Source organism: Pteropus medius, unplaced genomic scaffold, assembly GCF_902729225.1.
Source record: "Pteropus medius unplaced genomic scaffold, Ma_sr-lr_union100, whole genome shotgun sequence".
Lineage (NCBI taxonomy): Eukaryota > Metazoa > Chordata > Mammalia > Chiroptera > Pteropodidae > Pteropus > Pteropus medius.
In genome coordinates this window covers 1574335-1594355 of record NW_024346667.1, presented here as the reverse complement: position 1 = coordinate 1594355, position 20021 = coordinate 1574335, and the positions used below count along the sequence as shown (strand labels likewise).

Below are 20021 nucleotides of genomic sequence, written 5' to 3'. Positions count from 1 at the left end.
GTGAAGAATAAGTCAAGGTTCAATTTTTTTCCCGTAGATGTCAAGTGTCTTAGCACCATTTGTTAAAAAGGCTGTCCTTTCTGCATCGAATTGCCTTTGCACCTTTTTCAAAATTTAATTGACCATATTTGTGTGGATTAATTTCTGGATTCTCTATTCTCTTCAATTGATCCATGTATCTATTTTTTTTTCCTGTAATGCCATGTCATCTTGATTGTATCGTGTATTATGAATTATACTGTATTGTGTATTATGAATTAAAATTGAGTAATAAGAGGCCTCCAACTTTGTTCTTTTTCAAAACTGTAGAGGCAAATTCAGTAAATCGTACAATTGGAGTCATTAAATATTTTAGGGGGCTACAAAATGAAATGATAGGGATGTAAACTTTAATGGTGTGATAGTAATCAAAGTAGCAAACCAGATTAATTATAGTATCTTTCAGTTATACTTCCTTTATTTGGAATTGATAGTTTTATTAGCCTCTGGTTGTGGAGCTCACAGCGCTAGACTTAAATACAGGAAGTCTTCACTTAATACTGTTGGTTGGTTCTGGGACTTTAAGTGAAGTGATATATAAGGAAACCAATTTTACTGTATGCTAATAGATAGAAACGAGAGTTAAGTTCCTATGGCAACTTAGCAACCTCAATAAAAGGATGTTGAACGAAATGATGCCATTTGAGGACCTGCTGTATTATTTTTAAAATAAATATGAATCAGTAATCTTTTGAGTTATATTTTGTAGCCTTATGATTTTAATAATTTACAGTTAATAGCATTTCTCTTGTACATAGATACTAAATTAATTGGCGAATTAATTTATTAACCCTTATTTAAAAAAAAATTATACCTGAGGGAGAAAAATCACTACAGTAGTGAACTCAGAAGCCCAATTTTTTTCTCTCTTTCAGCTGAGAAGACAGTGAGTACATTGGATGAGAACAAAACAGTATCTAATACATTTGAAGTCTTAAAGTTCTTTTTCCCTCACCTAAGGAAAGCAGGCAGACTCTATCCTGATGTCATCATTGGCAAAGAGAAAACAGGAGGTAAGAAAGTTAGAATCGATACAGATATTTTGATCTTTGGGACATGCTTTTAAGTTTTAAAATGTAATCCATTAAAATGATACTCATTTGATATTTAAACTACCCGCCTATCTGGCATTAATTTGGATTACCAGAAATCATTTCACAGATTGTCTATGAGAAAAAAATAGTTCAATAAATATTTAGAGACTGGAATTCAAATTTAATTTTAATGCGGATGCTTTGAAAATAAATTAATGTAAGTCAAACATATGTTAAGCATCTGCTAAGTACTTGGTAGCTCTTTTCTCCCTTGGTTTTGATAAATCTGTTCTCATCTGGTTACTTTCCTATTTCCTCATCCTTCCGGGGACCAAGGTCAGCAAAAGCTTTACCAGAGAAGTGATGTTTAAGTTAAGACTTGAAGAATGAGTTCAAGCTCACCAGATAGCGAAGAAGGGAAAAAGCATTTGAGTTAGAAGCAGAGACATTAGGCCAACTCTCCAAAGCTCACCTTGCTCACAAACCTTGTTCATTCCAATGAGTGAGTCCCTCTGGGCCAGGGGTCAGCAAACTACAGCCCAAGGCTCGATCTGCCTTTTTTTAAAATATGGATTTGTTGCTCATCACTTACTGTTGTCTGTGGCTGCTTTCGCACTTGAACATGGAGTTGAAACTTGAGTAGTTGTGACAGAGACAGTGTGGCCTGAGAGCCAAAAACGTTTACCGTCTGGACGTTTCTAGAAAAAGGTTGCCGACCTCTGCTCTCAGCAGTTCCTTGGGAATCAGCGGTGGTGTTCTACATCCCAGGCCTCTAACAAACCTGTCGCGTTGGGATGGGGTGCCAGAGACATTGTTTGACATCGACTGAATTCTCACTGTTCCAAATACTGAGATGTGTGTTTGCTTTTATTGTCTCATTCAGTCCACACAACCCAGTGTAGTAGGGCCTATGATGATCTCTTTTTCGCACCTGAGAAAACTGAGATTTAGAAAGATGAAGGAAGTTGTGGAGATTATACTTGTAAAACTCTTGAACTGCATCAGCTTCCTTCGTAGGAATATTTTAGATTGTGGCATATAAATACATACATGCATATACGCGTGCGTGGATGTATGAGAAAGTATGTCCTATGCAAAAGCCAGAGTCTAAAGGAGGAGGAGTTGAAAGACACAGGAAAAAAACCCATTGCATAACGAGTACGAAATGTTAAAGACCAACAAGAGACACAGCCTTGGATAAACGTGAGCAAAGATAAGCAGAAGTCCATGATAGAGAGTGGAAGGAAGGAGGGAGAGAGGTCTTGGTCATAGGGGTGTTGCGATCACACAGTATCAGAGCTGTGTCACATCCTGAATAATCTTCCGTGATTTCCAGCCATGCTGTATGATGTATCGATCCTTCTTCTGAGGCCCTTTTGATGATTTTTCTTCGGTTCTTGGGAAGACCAGCTTGCAGATAAACCTCCGTTACCAGCAGTAATTTAAAGGCAGATTTTGTTCCTGGTAACAAAAAGATCCTAACACATAAAATATTTATAAAAGTACTGAAGCCTGTAGTAGGGCCTACTGGGGGATCCATCTTCAGTCTCGTTTACCCTATATTGTGAGAATATCTTAAACAATTTCTGCTCTCTACAGCCCCTCTCTGATTGTTTTTTATTGAGCCCCTCCTTTCTTGCATGGTCTATTGAAATAGACTTTTAATTTTTCTCATGGTTTTAGTATGACTAAAGTCAGTCCATTCTTCACACTTTCCTCAGATACCTACCAAAATGTATAACTCACCATGCTCAACTCTTGCTTAGAATTCTTCAGTAGATCCTCAGCGCATTTAGGATGAAGTAGCTCCTTGACTTAATATATGCACAATAGTATATACCTTTCAAATCTCCGTTTCTGCCCCCTCCCACCTTCCCAGCAACCACAAGTACTTACTGTCCCCACAAATGGGAAAAGTGATCAGCACACACTGGTCACTGCCTGTAATGAACGTACCACTTCCTATTAACCCACAACTAACTTGTCATATAAGTCCCTTATCCAATAAGACTTCGCAGCTTAGCTAACAATTTCTTTGTGAAGTCTCCTGTGCCCTCTCACTTCGCAAGCTTCTACCATATGCTAGGCCCTGGGGATACGGTGGTGAACAGGACAGGGACCTCGCCCTCATGGGACAAATGAGAAAGCAATTGCAATATAGAGCGCCCGGTGCTGTGACAGGGGAAACACAAGGTAGGGCAGGTAATCTCTACTCGGAGAATTCAGGGAAACTTTCTGAAGGAAGTGACGTCTAAGCTGAGACATAAAGCGGGGAAAGAATTGGAATAGGCGACATAGGGAAAAGGTAGGTGGTGGGTAGTGGAAGAGGAGAGGATGATTGTCCAGGTAGAGGAAAAGAAACGTGAAAGGCCTAATGGTAAGAGGGCCTGGGAAAAAAGTGTGGGTTGTTTTGCACTGTGGGGCTGGAGGCCAAATAATAATAGGGATTGGCCATTTATTTATTCATCCCAAACTTATTGACATTGCTTTGTGCCGATCATTATATTAGTGCTGGACTTTATAATGGTGAGCGAGCAAGAAGCAGTGTCTGCCCTCCCTCATCAAGCTTACGTTCTACCTAGGAAGGCAAATGGGTAACAACAAAAGGGTGATAAGTACTATGAGAGTTGAGATGAGACTACATAGCTGTGCACCCAACCTAATTTAGAAAGAGTAGAGTGAGCACAAGAAACCAGAGGAAAGAGTAGAATTAGGACAAGGAATCAGAAGAAGAGTGTTTTAGGCAAAAAAAAGGAATGGCATGCGCAAAAGCCTGCAGATGAGAGAGGACTGTTTGGTCAATCTGAGAAGCTGAAAGGCTTTACGTACTTAAAGACAGGTTTGGAGAGAGGGTAGTTCAAACAGAAGAGGTAGGTTGGGGTCAGGTCCCTAAGGGCCTCGTAAACTTTTATAAATGCATTCCTCATCCCAAGGCATGGGAAGCCATTGCAGGAACTGCATTAGCGCGGATCCTGCAGCTTGAAACTGGATTCCTGACTCACCCCGTCCATAAAAGTCAATTTCAGGTGGATTATGGATATAAATATGAAATGCAAACAGTAAACCATCTACAAGATATTCAGGAGACTATCCCTATGACCCGAAGATAAGCAAAGATTTCTTGACAGCAGTCAAAAAGCACTAACTGTAAAGGAACTACCCGATAAATGATGCTATATTCAGAACTTCTGTTCATCAAGAGGTAAAACATTGAAAAGGGAACCCAGAGGGGGAGATGATGTTTGTCACACACATAACTGACAAAGGGCTCGTATTCAGAATCTATAAAGGACATCAATCAATCCATGAGAAACCTGCAGACAGCTCAATAGAGAGACGGGCAACAGGATTTCACAGAAGAATATCCGGAGGTCAATAAACATAAATAGATGTTCCAACCCAGTAGTAATCAGGAAAATGCTGATTCTTACTGTTCTCACAGAAGTTCAAGTTTTCTAAAATAAATGCTTCTCAGTTTGTCATATATCAGGGCCCTGTTTTTGATAGTTTTACTATTGCTCTTTAGGGGGAGGATTTTCCAAGTTCCTCACTTAGCCATCCCGGAAGCCCTACTCCCCGTCATAAAGGTGGGGAAACTGAGGCTGGAGAGGATGTGCATGAGGCCCAACCTCACACAGCCAGACGCTGGCATGGTCAGGATTACTATCTATTTTGATGACATAGGTCTGTTCTCACAGCGCTTCAGTCATTATTGGCAGTAAAAGTCACTTAGGGACATGGATTCATTCCATCAAATCATTTGGGAGTTAGTTCACGCATTTTTTTTTTTCACAGATGAAAATATTTCATAGCGTTCTTTTTCTATTTGGGGTTCCGGCGTCTCCTTAGGAAGTGTAGAGAATCAGCCAGAGTGTGACGTTTGGTATCCAGTTGGATGAACGCTATAATAACTGGCTAGTGGTTAGTTTTCATTTTCGCTACACCAAATCCCGCCACCGTGAGAACTTCTTGGTGTCTGTTTAATGCCTTTCCCGATGGTCCACTGCAGCTTGGAATTTCCTCAAGCGGAAAATAAAATATGTGATAAAAATGAAAAGCCGTTTGGATTACTTCTGTAATAGTTCCAAACACTCTTCCTGTGACCATACAGCTAACCCAGACATAGAAATAAGCACATATACTAATGCTTATTTGCTGAATTGTGTTTTCTTCCGTGGTTTTGAATGGTGACTCCGTCCTGTTGTGTCCACAGTTTCTTTGGCGTTGGGTATTTCCACCGTGAGGAGGGGAAGTCGCAGTCACCTGAAGCAAGTGTTGACCTCTCTTGTCTCCAGGATGACTCTGGCGGAGGAGAAGGACTCCGTGGTGATCGTCTCTGTTGCAGATGTACGTACGTATGAAGAATAAGAAGCGCATTTTACTCCCACCCTGCGCCTACCCCTCCTCCATGATCGGCACTGTGTCACTGCAAATGTTTTTCTTAAATTAAAAAAGTAATTCACAGATGCCTTTTTCGAGTAGCAGACAATATCTTTAATACCTGTTTAATACCACGGAGAAGGAATTGTATATGTCAATCTAAAAAGTTTATTTAAATATCACGGTTCCGTGTGGACAAATAAGATTGTATTGTTAAATATGTTACTAGGAGCCCTGCATACTATGTGGTACAGAAATCATATTTATGATCAGAGCATTAAAATTGATGCTATAGTAATAAAACCTGCCCAGCCCAATAAAAGATTGGTATACAAATCAAGAGATAGTTTACATTAAGTAGAAACAATGACTATCATTAATCGAGGGACTCCTTCCTATATTTGAAGGATTATGGACCATTTTTATATACATTATTTATAACCTGTGTTACACCCCTGTAAAGGAGGTAGTTCTATCCTGATTTTACAGATGAAGAAATGAGCTTAACCAAAGTAACTTGCCCAGTAATTAATAGAGCAGTTTCAAATCTACATCTCTCGATGGCCCCAAAGTTTCTATCTTGCCTCTAGTGCCATGTAAAATTATAAAGTTCTGTATAAATATTAATACCATAAAGCCTTTTGTAGGGGAACTTGGCAAAATGTATCAGATTTAAAATGTGTATATCCTTTGTCTCAGAAATCTCAATTCTCTGAAGTTATCCAAAGGAGGTAATCAGGCAGGAATTAAAAAAAAAAAAAATACAGTAGTTGGGAACACAGACTCCGGATCTAGATGGCCAAGGTTTAAGTGCCAGCTTCTTCACTCCCTGGCTTGTCAACCTGGACAAGTTACTTCTCTATGCTTCATTTTTCTTATCTGTAAAATAGCGATGATACTATCTCCTTTGTTATAAGGTTGTTTGGGCAGTTAAATTAGCTAATATATTTAAAGGATTTAGAATGATGTGTAGCACATAGTACATGTTCATTAAGTAATTATTTCCAGGGTTTTCCATTCTATAAAAAACATAATATTAGAAACAACCAAAATATCTACCAATAAGAGACTGATTAAATACTTATGTCTGCATTGCAATGATCTGTAACAACTGAAAGAATGAATAGCATATGCACTGACATAAAACAATGTCCATTTCATATTGTTTAGTGAAAAAAGTTGTAAAGCATCATGTTTAACATAATAATATCTGTATAAAATGTGATAGAAAGAAAGAAGGAAGGAGGGAAAAAAGATAATACAGACAGATGAAACATATAAGGACAAAAGAGACTGAGCAAATCTCGGAATGATGGTCTCCAAAATATAGATAATGGTTATCTCTGGATGTTGGGCATTAGCGGTACCTTTATTGTCCTTCTTATTTTCTCTATTGTTCGAATTTTCTATAATAAATATGTCTTTGAAGAAAGAAAAACTTTCAACAAAATAGTCATAGAAGGACTCATAGGAAAATATAAATAAAAGATGAAATAATCCTGCTCTCTAAATTTGCTTTCTTAATATTGAAAGCATATACATAATCTCCAGAATGTTTTGTCACTTCCTTCCGTGTTACATATTACAATCTTTATTTCTTTGCCGCTGACACAATGCACATCTGCCTAAAATGTTTAGATCAATAATAAAATAAGGGGGGGGCAAATTTTAAAAGGGAATACAGAATGCTTAAGAAGTATAACTTTACTACTATGTTTAAAATATAATATGTTTCAGTGCATAACACATAGCTACTGACTCCATTTATGGCTAGCTTAAGAACAAGTACTGTAATAGAGTTATCTGCATCATCACTGATATTTTTAACAAACAACCTGACACACATTCAGAGTTGACTTTCAGAGTACTCAGACTTGACAGTAGAATTGTCATTATTCAAAATAGTTTCAGATTTTTATATTGGGAATGTTTTGAACCCTGAGGTTACATCTTGTAAATGCTACTGGTTATGTTTTTAAAAAATCATCTGAGAGAATAAACTACCAAGAGCTATTTACTAATGAGTCTGTCATCCGATCTAGCACAGTGTTCAGTGAAGAGTAAGTACACAAAGTTTTTTGATAGAAGAAAATCTGAGAATTAGGCTGAGTAATACTGCCTGGAAAAATGTGGAATAATTTCGAAGTAAGCTTATTGTCATATAATACTCGTAAAATGAAGATATTTTCAAAAAGAGCAGTTCTTTGAAATCAGCCATCCCATTTTTAGGGCAAAACTTTTGAGGTACATAATTTTCATATCCTTCTAATTTTCAAGTGTAAATAACGTGTAGTGGTCTTTCATAGTGTGACAAAAAGGACAATGAAATCTTTTCGGTATTCAAGTCAGACCTTTTAGACACATGGATATTTTAAGTTCTTTTACAGAAAGTGGAAACACTAAGAATGATGAGGAGATAATGGCATTCCACACATAAATAAATTTACACCTAGCGAACATGTATTAGTAAAACTATGAGGCGTCCTCAGTTTCAGTAAATATTTTTCTCATTTTTAGAGTAATGAAGATTACTTAACATCTGTTGTTGACATGATTACGAAAAAGTAAGTAGTGTTGGATAAATTTTTAAATGGCTTTTTTTTTTTCATTTTCCTATCCAATTTTTTCCCGTCCAATTATTTTATTAGTGATGATATTCTTTTTAATGTGTAGCTGTGCAGAAAGTACCTGCCGTTCTTTCTGGGCTGTGATGAAGTGTAGCTTATAATTTTCCCCAATTTTGAGGCTATTTACTATTAAAATCTATATTTTTCACAGTATTGTTATGATATCTATTTTCCATGAAATCCATCGCCTCCGTGAGAAGCCCCCTAGTTTATCTTTAAAGCATTCTTGTGTTCCTTGCTGTGCCAAGTTACCTTCACTGCTTCTGCTTACAGTCTCCTGCTGTGTGCAGCTCAAAGTATGCAAGACCGTACTGATGAACAAATACAAAGTTGTTTACGAGACAAGATGCTGACCCAGCCCTCCAAGTCTTTATGTTCAAGTGGGCGACAGAACTGGCAAAAACCAAGTCCCCAAAAGGAGGCTGGCGTTATCACAGTGGTGTGGGGAGGGCAATATGAGAACATACAGAGTAGGAAGTATTTCACTCTACCTGCAGATATGAAGGACTTCCTTGAGAAGTAACAACTGAGCTAAGTCTGAAGGTGTAAGTAGAAGGGAACGCCTGGCAAACAGAATGGCTTGAGAAGGCAGAAAGGCCAAAAAGGGAGCACGCTAGACTTTCGGAAATATAAGTACCTCTTGGAAGGTGTAATCTGTGTATTTTAATTTTTTGGTATGTCTGTCCGTGATTTCTAAAATACTTTGGCTACAAAGTATTAGTTGTATGATGTTAATATCATGTATCAACATGGAAAATAATTGAAATCAAAGTATTATATGGAGATGCATAAGGAAGTTCTTTTTAAGTATCTATGTTATTTTGGTAAATCAAATGTTTAATTACAAGCCTCCATTTACTTCTATTTATAGATTCAAAAGACAACTGAAGTCTGGATCCTTAGAGGTGATTTCAATACCTGCCTTTTTTTATCCAGACATGTCACATGCCAGGCAATCAACTGAGGACTCACAAAAATTAGACAGGTATGACATTTAGAAAATTGTATCCTTAAATAACTGACTTCATTTGATGAAACGTTGGAAGCGACATCGAATAGATCCTATTTCAAACGCAGCCAGCTCCCATTGGCTCGCAAGGGCTGACTATGTGCATTACTTCTCAACTCTGTGCTCAGCGATGTCAGTTGGTGGCATAAAATCAGGAGCATTGACACCACAGAAATGGGCCAAAGCTGCAAATCAGGGCTCGCCCCCTCTCTGCCACAGAGACACAGTTGTTAAACATTTGCCACCAGCACATCACTGATTATCTCTGTTCATGTTTACAGATAATAATTAGCAAAAGCATAATGAAGAGGGAAAAAATGTCTAGGGTTATAAATCATTACACCTGGATTCTAGTTCCAGTTTTTCCATTTCCTGATCATCCTAGGCAGGTAATTTAGCCTTCTTTTTTTTCCCTTAGCCTCCTCAACTTTCCAGTGTATATAATAAAATCTACGCTACATATTTGGAAAAGTCATTATGAGAATAAAATATGATAGCGTTTATGAAAGAATTTTGAAAAATTGAAAGTTTTCTACATATGAAGGATTATGATTGTTTGGTTATAAATGTGTTGGATGTTATAAGAAATATAATAATTTTGTTCCTCACAGCTTAAGAGAGCAGAAGACATGTCAGGATTCAGAAGAGGGTCTTATCCCAGGAAACTTGTTAACTCAGTTTTGTTTTAAAATAATAAATAGTGTGTTGGAATCTGGAAATCTTTTAAGGGTTTCGTTTTACTTTTAATTAATGTCCCACATTATACACAATTTTTAGAGTCAGTGCCAGGAGTCCTTTTAGATCCTTGTTTTTCCTTCTGCCCTTTATATCTCGATCATCATTTCTCTTTTTCAATTTTTGTCCACATCGTCCCCATTTCTCTGCCTTGGACTTAGTTCAGGCCGTTCCAGATCTATTTGCTTTCCCTAACTGTAGCCTAGCCTAGTCTCTCCTCCAGTTCATTCTCCACACTGTAGGCAGAAGAATCCTTTCATGGGAGATCAAATCCAAAGTTTCCTGCAGGTCATAAGAGATCTTCCATGATCTGGTCTCTGCCATCCTTCTTGGTTGGCTGGTGCTGGTCTCCCCCATGATCAGCTTCTTTGCCATCAGCTCTCTCTGTCCAGTCGGAGGCGGCTGGCCTTTCACACGGTCCGGGCCCACAGAGTCCTCTTCCTCTGCACTGAACTCCCAGCCGCCTCCTCCTGCACCCTCCCCGTCTCACTGTAAGTCATCACCGACAATATCTTTATATAGCACTGATCTACATGTTCTAATTTTATTATTTTTCTACCTTTCATGCTACATTACGGGGACCCAGAAGGGCAAGGACTGCGAAGTGAATTGCTCTTTATATCTTCAGGACCTGGCCTAGTATTCAGCTTAGTATTAAATTAGAATAAAGTTTATTTACACTTTAATTTGAATAAGACCTAAGAGAGAATATTAACCTTATTATATAGATCAAAATTTAACCCAAATATAAAATAAATTGATTATGCTTATCTTAGTTTAGCAACGGCAGACACTGTCCACCGAATAAAGATGGAAAATTTTTGAGCATAACTTTAGGATAACATCTTCAATTTTACTTAATGTAGATAGTACTCTATGCTCACAAAGTATAAAAATAGTTTATGTTTTTAATTACTGATGTGCTTATAAATAAAAATTAAATAATAATGACAAATATTAACAGATTTTATTACTTATCTTTAGTTGGCAAATCAAACAAGTATTGGATTTTTGTTTTTTGATGCTGTATGCCCAACCCAAGGCTATGTATTATTTACAGGTACGACCTTGATAGAAATATAATTTAAAGTGGAAGTTGTATGTTGCCCCTCTCTCCTTTGATTCCTTCTTTCCTCACTATATTCCTCCACCTTACTTTATACTCAGAAAATAGAAAATACTCATTCTATTAGAATGTCAATAGGAAGGTTAAAATTGATTATCTATTTGTCCTCTTGCCGGGGTCACTGTTAACAGAAGAAATTACAGTTACCTGAAGCAAACTAAAAGGAACTTCTCAAGTTAGTAAAAAATAGAAATTGTACTGCTTACACTTCTCTGCCTGCAAGATTATTAGATTCAGCAGACGTGACTTGAGCATTTACTACGGTGTACTCCTCCCAGTTTAAAGCAACACGATTCTATTTTGTGCCTGGGGACTCCCACATTCTTCCAAAACCTTTCGGGGACCCTCTTAGACTATAGGTTATGCTTACACAGTAAATTAAAAAAGAAAGTCCTGGTTCCCCTTCTCCCCTCTCTCTCCTGGAGAACTATTTGGGCTTCCTGGCGCCGTCATTGGAACCAGCTATTTGAGAATGAATGTGCCAGTTCCCTCCGTCATCTCTTTGCCAACCACGGTATTTGCTGATAGAACGTGGCACCTGTCATCTCAGCATTAAAGCTCGTCAGTCTTAAACTAGAAACTGAAGTATTTGCGAGGACGAAAATGGATTCAGATATGCTGACTCTTGCAAAGAGGATCTAGATGGAATGTTATGTATTAGTATTTAGGGAAGAAATGATGTCTGGTCTTAGAATCAGAAAAGGAAAATTTACTAACAGTAAATACCCTCAGCACATTGAACTAAAAATGAAATTATTACCCCATAAAAACATTTTCAGTGTAGTCTACTTAAAGTATTTTCAATTTTCAAGCTAATATAACTTATTCATTGGAAGCGTAAAGGTACTAATGCTTTTTTGTTGTTTTTTTTTTCCAGCTAGAAGATGATGTCATAGCTAAAAACATGTATTTTACAAAAATTACAGATTTTATACATAATATCAGTTCAAATAATTGGTTTTATATTGAGTTTTCAATTCTTGGATTCGTAGGTAAGCAATGGATTTATTTTGTGGGGTCAAGTTTTTAGCATACGGTAACCTTAAAAGTTCTTAAGTTGCTAAATGGAAAGGAATGGCATGATTTCTATAAAAATACTTTTTATTACTTTTGTAGTAAAATCAGATGCAAAGATCTGAATTACAGAAAATATATTTTTAAACCAAATTTTCTTTCTGGACAGACAACAGAAATAAGCAGGTCGACATATATACACATCTGTTATTAAAACATAAGATAGCTACTTCTTGCAAAATGCTTGCCCTGAGTCTGGCACACGTTAGCTCAGTGACTAAGATGTACTTCTCTCTATTTTACATAGAAAAATACTGAAACTCAAAGCAAATCAGGAGTAGAAAATGAAATGTTAACTCTGAAGTTCCTGCAATTTCCAGTATTCCAAAACTGATATACTATAACAAAGTACGAAAAATATATGAATTATACCCACTACAAAAAAGTTTCTGAACTGTGCTCATGACGAGATATCTTTTTTTACAGTTCTTCTACAGTTGTTCCTTTTCCTTCTTGCCATGCTTCCCTCCCTTCCTGACATCCTTTTTCCTTTCTTTTGACTCTCAAGGCAGCAAATCGAATTACCATATTTTTTTCACAGTTCACGTCCTCCTTGTTTCGGGCAGGAGCCTCTCTTATTTTACTCTTTACTTTTATACCCCATCCCGACTCCCACTTCCTACCACCCCCTCCACAGGTTTTCACTCTAATATATTTAAAATATACACATAAATATAAATATATCCAGGTAAAATATTGGTGCCTAATCACATTCGTACCTATTTAAAATTTACATAATTGGTGATACAGTAAGCCTATTCCTGTTGCTTAAATATTTGTCCTCAAAACTAGATTTTAAAACTGTCAGCATGTCGATTTATGTTGATTTAGTTCACTGTTTCTTACTGCTGTGTAAGTGCTACATAATAATCCATTTGAGTCATCTGTTCCTGAAGTGGTGGACCTCGATGGCTTGCAATTCTGTGCCACCACAAAGAAATGAAGTGGCATAATGTCCCCTGGAGCGGGATCAAATGAGGGCAAGTATAGCTGGATGTCTAAGTACTGGCAGATAGCTTTGCAGATTTGCCGCACAGTTTAGACTCCCATAAGCAGTGCACGTGAGTTCCCGTTTCCCCACATACTTGATAACATTTGCTTTTATCTATTAATATCTTTCTTTGCCATTGGGAGGGGTGTAAAGCATTTCTCTGGTTGCTAGTAAAAACCATCTATTCTTTATATACTTACTTGACCACTTTCTTTCCCAAACTTTTTATAAAGTGGTATGCAATCCCAATTTTAAGACCCTGAAGGTTTTTGCTCAGCTTTGGTTAAAATGAGAAGAAAAATTAGAGATAACAGTAATACCTGATGAGAAGCTTGGAGAGGAAATAATATGGTTGATATATTACTTTGAAAATTTTAAATTCTTTTTATCTTTCTCAGCAAAGTCAGGTATGAGAAAAATAAGAGGATATTCACATTCTGATCACCACGAGAGCACAACGAGCATAATAAAAGTTCTGCTATTCGATATTTACCAAAATATGAGATTTTTAAACAGATTTTTAAACAGACAAGGAAAACATAAATATTAAGCCAACTATTTCTGTAATTAAATCATTTGCTTATAAATGGGTACCAAACGCAACTACACATGTGACCAAGTGACCCATTTAGACTTAAGTGCTAGTGAAAAAATAAAGTATGCTTACATCCTGCTAGATGTAAGCATACTTTAGATGTGTTTTACACTATTTAAAGGGAACATTTACCTGAGTACTTTAGATGTGTTTTACACTATTTAAAGGGAACATTTACCTGAGTCTTATACCTTCATTTTAAAATTAAAGATGCAACATCGTAGAAAAAAGCAGTTAATGTAGTGAAACTGTACTTTAAAATATAACAAATCTTTAAGAGTCATAAATATAGAAGAAAATAAAATTCTTATAAAAATAATGCTCAAATGTTGAAATAATACTGTATTTTAATTAAAATTCAGTACCCAAAATAAAAAATGTGGTAAATTGATAAAGTTATACAAAATTCAGGTTACAAATCACAGTTTCTGGAAAGTTACGTAAAAAATTATAGCTCTTATACTTTCCATTTTATTTACATATCTTTCACTTGATTTAGATAATTTTCTTATTAGTCATTAACATTAATTACCTGAGAGTATTCACTATTTTAAACCTGCTTCTCGCTTCCCCCTCAAAGTGGTAATCCGTAATACTTAAGCAGATATATTATTTTGCTTTATTATCCTCTAACTTTGTTAACACCTTGAAGTTTATTTCCAAAGAATAGGATATATTTCATTTTTAATAATTTTTTGCTCTTTTCTCATGCTAATGACATGAACAACTAACTACATGTAAGGTTTATGTTATGGTATATAATATAAATGCTCAAGAGTTATTTGGACTTGTTCACTTTTTCTCCACAGGAAAGCTATTTAAATCTGAGGACTTAACTGACTTCGTACGTTTTTTTTTAATGTTCTACAAAGATAAACCAATAGACGTGCTTTTGGGGGACATTTTTCGGGTAAAGAAGTGTAGCCCAGAAGAAACTCTTGTGAGTATTTCTTTACTTTGTAAATACCAGATATTTTAGGAAAATACTATCTGATGTAATTACCTAAAAGTTGTTTACCAAATTGATGAGTATATCAATTTTTTAACTCCTCACATCCTAAATTTTTACTGATACTGAAACCTACTAAATGAAGTAATCAGAGACCAAAAGTGAAAACAAAGGGACAAAAAGCAGTGAACAAACAGAAAAAACCAAAATGGTAGACATAAATCCAAACATGTCAATATTTACATCATTACTGGCATCAAAATACATCAAAATACACAAATTAAGAGACAGTTCATCAAAATGGATTAAAAAACACTCTGCGATTACTTGCTGTTTATACTCAGTTCAAATATAATACTATAGAAAGTTTAAATGTAAAAGATGGGTAAAGAGGTACCATGCAGACACTAATCAAGGAAATCTGTAGTACTTACATTAGTATCAAAGTAGACTTCAGAGCAAAAAAAAAAAAAATTGACTAGGGCTCAAGAAAGATAGTATACAGTGATAAGAGAGTCAAATCACCAAAACGATATAACAATTTTAAAAGTACATGCATCTAACAACGGAGCCTCAAAATATATGAGGCAAAGATGACAGAACTAAAAGGAGAAATAGGTTAGTCTGTGTGTCAGTACTGAGTAGAAATGCATTTAAATAAGTCTGCTATTTTAAAAGTTATGTGTAAAAATTTGAGGTGTATTTTAATGAGTTATCTGTGAATACAGTATATAAAATAATTTTCAGATGGCGATCATAATAATTTCAAATATTTGTTTTTAATAGGAGTGGTGTCACAGGTCATCTTATATTTATTTTTAAAGAGATTATGCAAATCTTTTTCCATTAATTATAATATTGGCTCTTTGTTTTAAGCACATGCTTTTTACTATATAAGAAGAAATTGAGGAGAGTGTAGTTCAATATAGGAATTAATGAATATGGAGAGAGAAAGAATAAAGTGAGAGAAATGGATAGATAGGAAAACACTAAAAATTTCATTTATATTATTGGAATAAAGAGAAAGGAGAGGAACATTATACAGTAGACCCCCTCATCCGTGGTTTCAATTTCCACAGTTTCAGTTATCTGAGGTCAACTGCAGTCTGAAAATATTAAATAGAAAATTCCAAAAATAAACAATTTAAAAGTTTTCACTTACATGCCCTTCTGAGTAGTGTGATGAAATCTCATGCTGATTTCATGAGCTTCACCTCACCCAGGATGTGACTCATCCCTTTGACCAGCGTCTCAACGCTGTGTACCCTACCCACCCATTAGTACTTAGTAGCCTTCTTGGTTACCAGATCAACTGTTATGACGCCATAGTGCTTGTGTTCAAGTAATCCTTATTTTACTCAATAATGCCACATTCACATAACTTTTATTACAATGTATTGTCGTAATTGTTCTATTTTATTATTAGTTATTGTTACTCTCTTACTGCGCCTACTTTATAAAATAAATTTTATCATAGGTATGTATGTATAGAAAAAAACATAGTACAGTATATATGATATGGGATTCAGTACTATCCACGGTTTCAAGCATCCATGGGGGGTCTTGGACCTTAGCTGGTACAGATGCGGGGTATGGCTGTAGCTGGTACAATAGTAGCCAGATTTTTTTGAGACAGAGTTCATGAAAAATACATGCCTTAACAAAAGCCTTTTTGTATCTCGACTCCTTTGTTCTATTATTCTTAAGAAGAAAAAACTAAGAATGAAATGTTTTGTTTAAATTTTAAAATATTAATCTAGAATTCTGGCAAAAACTAACATCATAAAAAGTTTTGCCATCAGTAAATGCAATAAAAAGGAGTATTTAGGTTTTAACCAAAGATCGTTATTTCTCTTACTTTTTCCCCAGGAGAAATGTACAGAGCGGAACAAGCAAATTCGCATTCAATATAAACCTTCTCTTTTTCAGCATGTGGGTGAACTGTGGTCATCATTCCCTATAACAGAACAGAACAGTATTACAAAGTAAGGTTTTGAAATATAACTTGAGTAATAAGCAATGTTTCATGAACTTATATTATTTAGAAAAGGAGTGATTAGACATGGGAGAGACTGTAAAATATGGTTGTTTAAACACAATTCATCTTATGCCAGAACTATGTCATGAAAACCAATCATCTTTCCAAGACCCAAGTTACCTGTCATGGTTACAAAAATCCAGCCTGCATAAACTTCTCTGCCTTACTATTCCCAGTTGTGTGATTCAAATAATAAGACCAAAAAGGTGTTTCGAAAATCATAATAGATTGTATTATTTTATTAATTTACCTAATATTCAAATTTACACAAGAATATTTCAAAAATAAAATGCCTCTATTATTGAATTCAAGTGTATTTTCATTCTTATTTCGGACCACTATTTACTAGATGAACAAAAATTCAGTATTGTTTGGTTTTCAGTCATTCTCAAATTTCTCATCATTTTCAGAAACAACATTATTTATAATCGACTTAACATGTCAGTGGGATAGAAGAAGCAAAGAGTTCAGAGTCAAACACCTGGTTTTTAGTTTTGGCGACCAACGTATGTGATATTGGGCAAGCCCTACCTTCCCTCTGAGCTTCTTCAGCTATAAAACGAGTAGTTTAAATTAGATGATCCTTAGGATTTCCCCCACCTTTGAAATACTATTGACATCTTCACCGTTCTTTGTTTCTTCACACAACGAAGCAAATGATTAATCTTTTGTCAGTTGACATGAGAGAAATGCACTTCTGCATCCTCTCATCGCTTCATCCGCTATTTACGACCTGCCCGCTTCCCGCCTTTTCTTCTCTGTCTCTGTGTATTTATCGTACGGCACTCTCTGGACCAGTGCTTGGAACATAGTGTGAACTCGGTAAATGTTAGTTAGCTGTCAGGCAAGGTGGAATCCAAGATGAAAAGCGTTTCTTAAACAAGACAAAGAAATGTATGGAATAATGAAAACTTTGCTGCTACAAACCTTTATGAAAAAGTAACACCATCAAAATACATGAAATATGGCCCCCAATGATGCAGAAATTGGTCCATACCATTCTATTTGTTGGTGCCATTAGAATGGGATTCTTTTCTTTCATTAAATTTTTTTTCCAGATTAGATATTTTAACCTTACCTTGGTAAATTCACAACAGATCGAGTAGAATGTACATCTAATCACTCATATTTTGATGTTATATACTTAGCTTTTTTCTTTTTTTCCTCCATACCACATAAAACAGAAATAAGTAACAATCTAATGATATGTTGAATGTGACTATATTTAAATTATCTTTTAAATTTCTAACAGCATATCTATTGTTAGGAGTTGCATAATTCTAACACCTTCTTGAAAAATGATCAGAATCAATCTTTGGAAAAAAATGGTATAACAAGGATTAGACTGTTTCTCAACCTTCTTCATAGTGGATAAGAGGTTATATAATGTTTTTTAAAAGTTAAGCCTACAATAGTAAAATACGAAGTATAGAAATTGATATAAATATATAGAAAATTATCAGATATTGGTTAATGTTATATTATTTTATATCCTTATGTGTATTTTTTAGTTTTATGCATATAACTTTCTGATACACTCTCTAATATTGTTTTAGAAAAACCAATCAGTATTTCCTTTTCCCTTTTTATCATGTACTGTGGATGTAGATGTACAATGGATTCGGAGACAATAGATCTTATTTAGAAGCCTTATTCTTATGAATAGATACAACAATATGGTTGAACCTCTGACACATTGTACTAAATGAAAAAAGCCAGATGAAAAAGACTACATAGTGCATGATTCTGTTCGTATGAAATTCTAGAAAAGGCAGATCCTGATATTGCCTTAGGATTTTAATTTGCATTTCTTTAATGACCAATGATGTTGAACACCTTTTCATATACTTCTTATTATATACAGATATACATGTGGATGTAAGTATTCTAATGAAAAATATTTTTATGAAATATAGCTATTTGTGAAATGTCTATTTAAATATTTTCCCATTTAAAAAATTGGGTTGTTTGCCTTTTAAATTTTGAATTGAAATATTCCTGTATATAGTCTGACCACAAGTCTCAGCTATAGCTTGTCCTTTCATTTTCTTAAGTGTCTGCTTCTTTATTTTTATCTTTCTCTGTCATGTTACATGCTTTCTAAATATTTAGCGATTCATGGTTGTCTGTTGAATCTTAATGAGCTTATTCAAAATATAATATTGGTCAGTTTTGAGTGGTAGCAGTTTGGGTAAATTCTCTTCCTCTTCCCTGTCCCCTACACTTCACTTATCCTCATATTTCTTTATAAAAATGTAAGGAATGAGGGAGGCTTCCTGGGAGGTTTTGGTACCTGGCAGCATTTTCTTGGTTTGTAAACTATGTTTTAGAGTATACGAGTGGTTAGGTTGCGATTGTTTTGTGTTTTGTGTTTGTTTCCCGTAGTGGTTTGAGAGAAGGGGCACCAACATGCCAGAATAGAAAGAGCTTTGTTCTGGGCACTGGCGTGCTCTAGTTAGGTCCAGATGGCTCCTTCGGCTTTCCTTAGAGATGACTGTGTATGCGAGCATCGTCTGGGCCGTACAGGCCTGGCTGCTCAGGTGTGGGTTGTGGGTGCCCCTAACGCAGACTCTTATTTCATTTTCCAGGGTTATCCCCGGTGTAGCTCCCATCCTCCATCAAACCTGCCATCTTTGTTATAGCCCCCTGTCCCATGTGTCTGCGTCACAGGCTCCTCATCTCCACTGTCAGTCCCCTTTCTTCCATTAGATTTATACCGCTGACAAATTTGATGAAATGTCTCCTAGCCTGAGAGCCCCCCCCCACAATTCTTTACATTGTTTAGAGTTAACACATTATTATTATTATTAATTATTATTATTCATTTACTGTCATTTCAGTAAAGTCTAGCCATCTACCACCTTGAACCAAGAGTTTGGATATTTCATTTCAATTTAAAATTTTTTTTAATTTTATTAAGATTTAAAATAAGAGTTACATACATGACCCTGGACAGATTAATATCATCCTCTTTCCTTTAACCATGACCAGCACAGCTGTGTTTTCCTTGATATTCATCCCTTTAAGTCTTTTTATAAAACCTCCATGTAAAATTTGTTCCTTAGCCAGTTAAATTATAGATTACACTTCTCATGAAACTTTTTTTTTAGTGTAAGATATAGTTTTTTAAGGAGAAAAATTTTTTGCTTATATCTATTCATCTAGCTTGTAGCTCGAAAATAATAAAACAAAACTTTGTCTTAGTGATAAATTTTCTTAGTTCCTAGAATTTAAAAATTTTGCCTATTCTTTCAATCTAAATGTTCTTTATCATTTTCATATTCTACATCTATAATAAATAACAAAATTTCTTTTCAAAACTAAAATATTTTAGTATTAATGATTTCTGAAAACTCAAATAAAATGTAATACAATTCCATTAGCTAATAAGCAAGAGAATAGTGTGTTTTTACTCATGCTTCAT

General features: G+C 35.4%; 1 protein-coding gene across 1 annotated transcript in view; it reads left to right on the top strand.

The window, feature by feature from the left end:
* Positions 1-16810, top strand: part of MGAT4D (MGAT4 family member D) — a 26347-nt gene extending 9537 nt beyond the window's left edge. Inside the window, exons 3-10 of the mRNA XM_039875767.1 lie at positions 859-1052; positions 5287-5420; positions 7971-8017; positions 8952-9065; positions 10809-10884; positions 11828-11942; positions 14420-14550; positions 16429-16810. Coding sequence (XP_039731701.1) covers positions 859-1052; positions 5287-5420; positions 7971-8017; positions 8952-9065; positions 10809-10884; positions 11828-11942; positions 14420-14550; positions 16429-16548 — 931 coding nt within the window. The 3' untranslated portion in view covers positions 16549-16810. The remainder of the gene's footprint in view (positions 1-858; positions 1053-5286; positions 5421-7970; positions 8018-8951; positions 9066-10808; positions 10885-11827; positions 11943-14419; positions 14551-16428) is intronic.
* The last annotated feature ends 3211 nt before the right edge of the window (positions 16811-20021 follow it).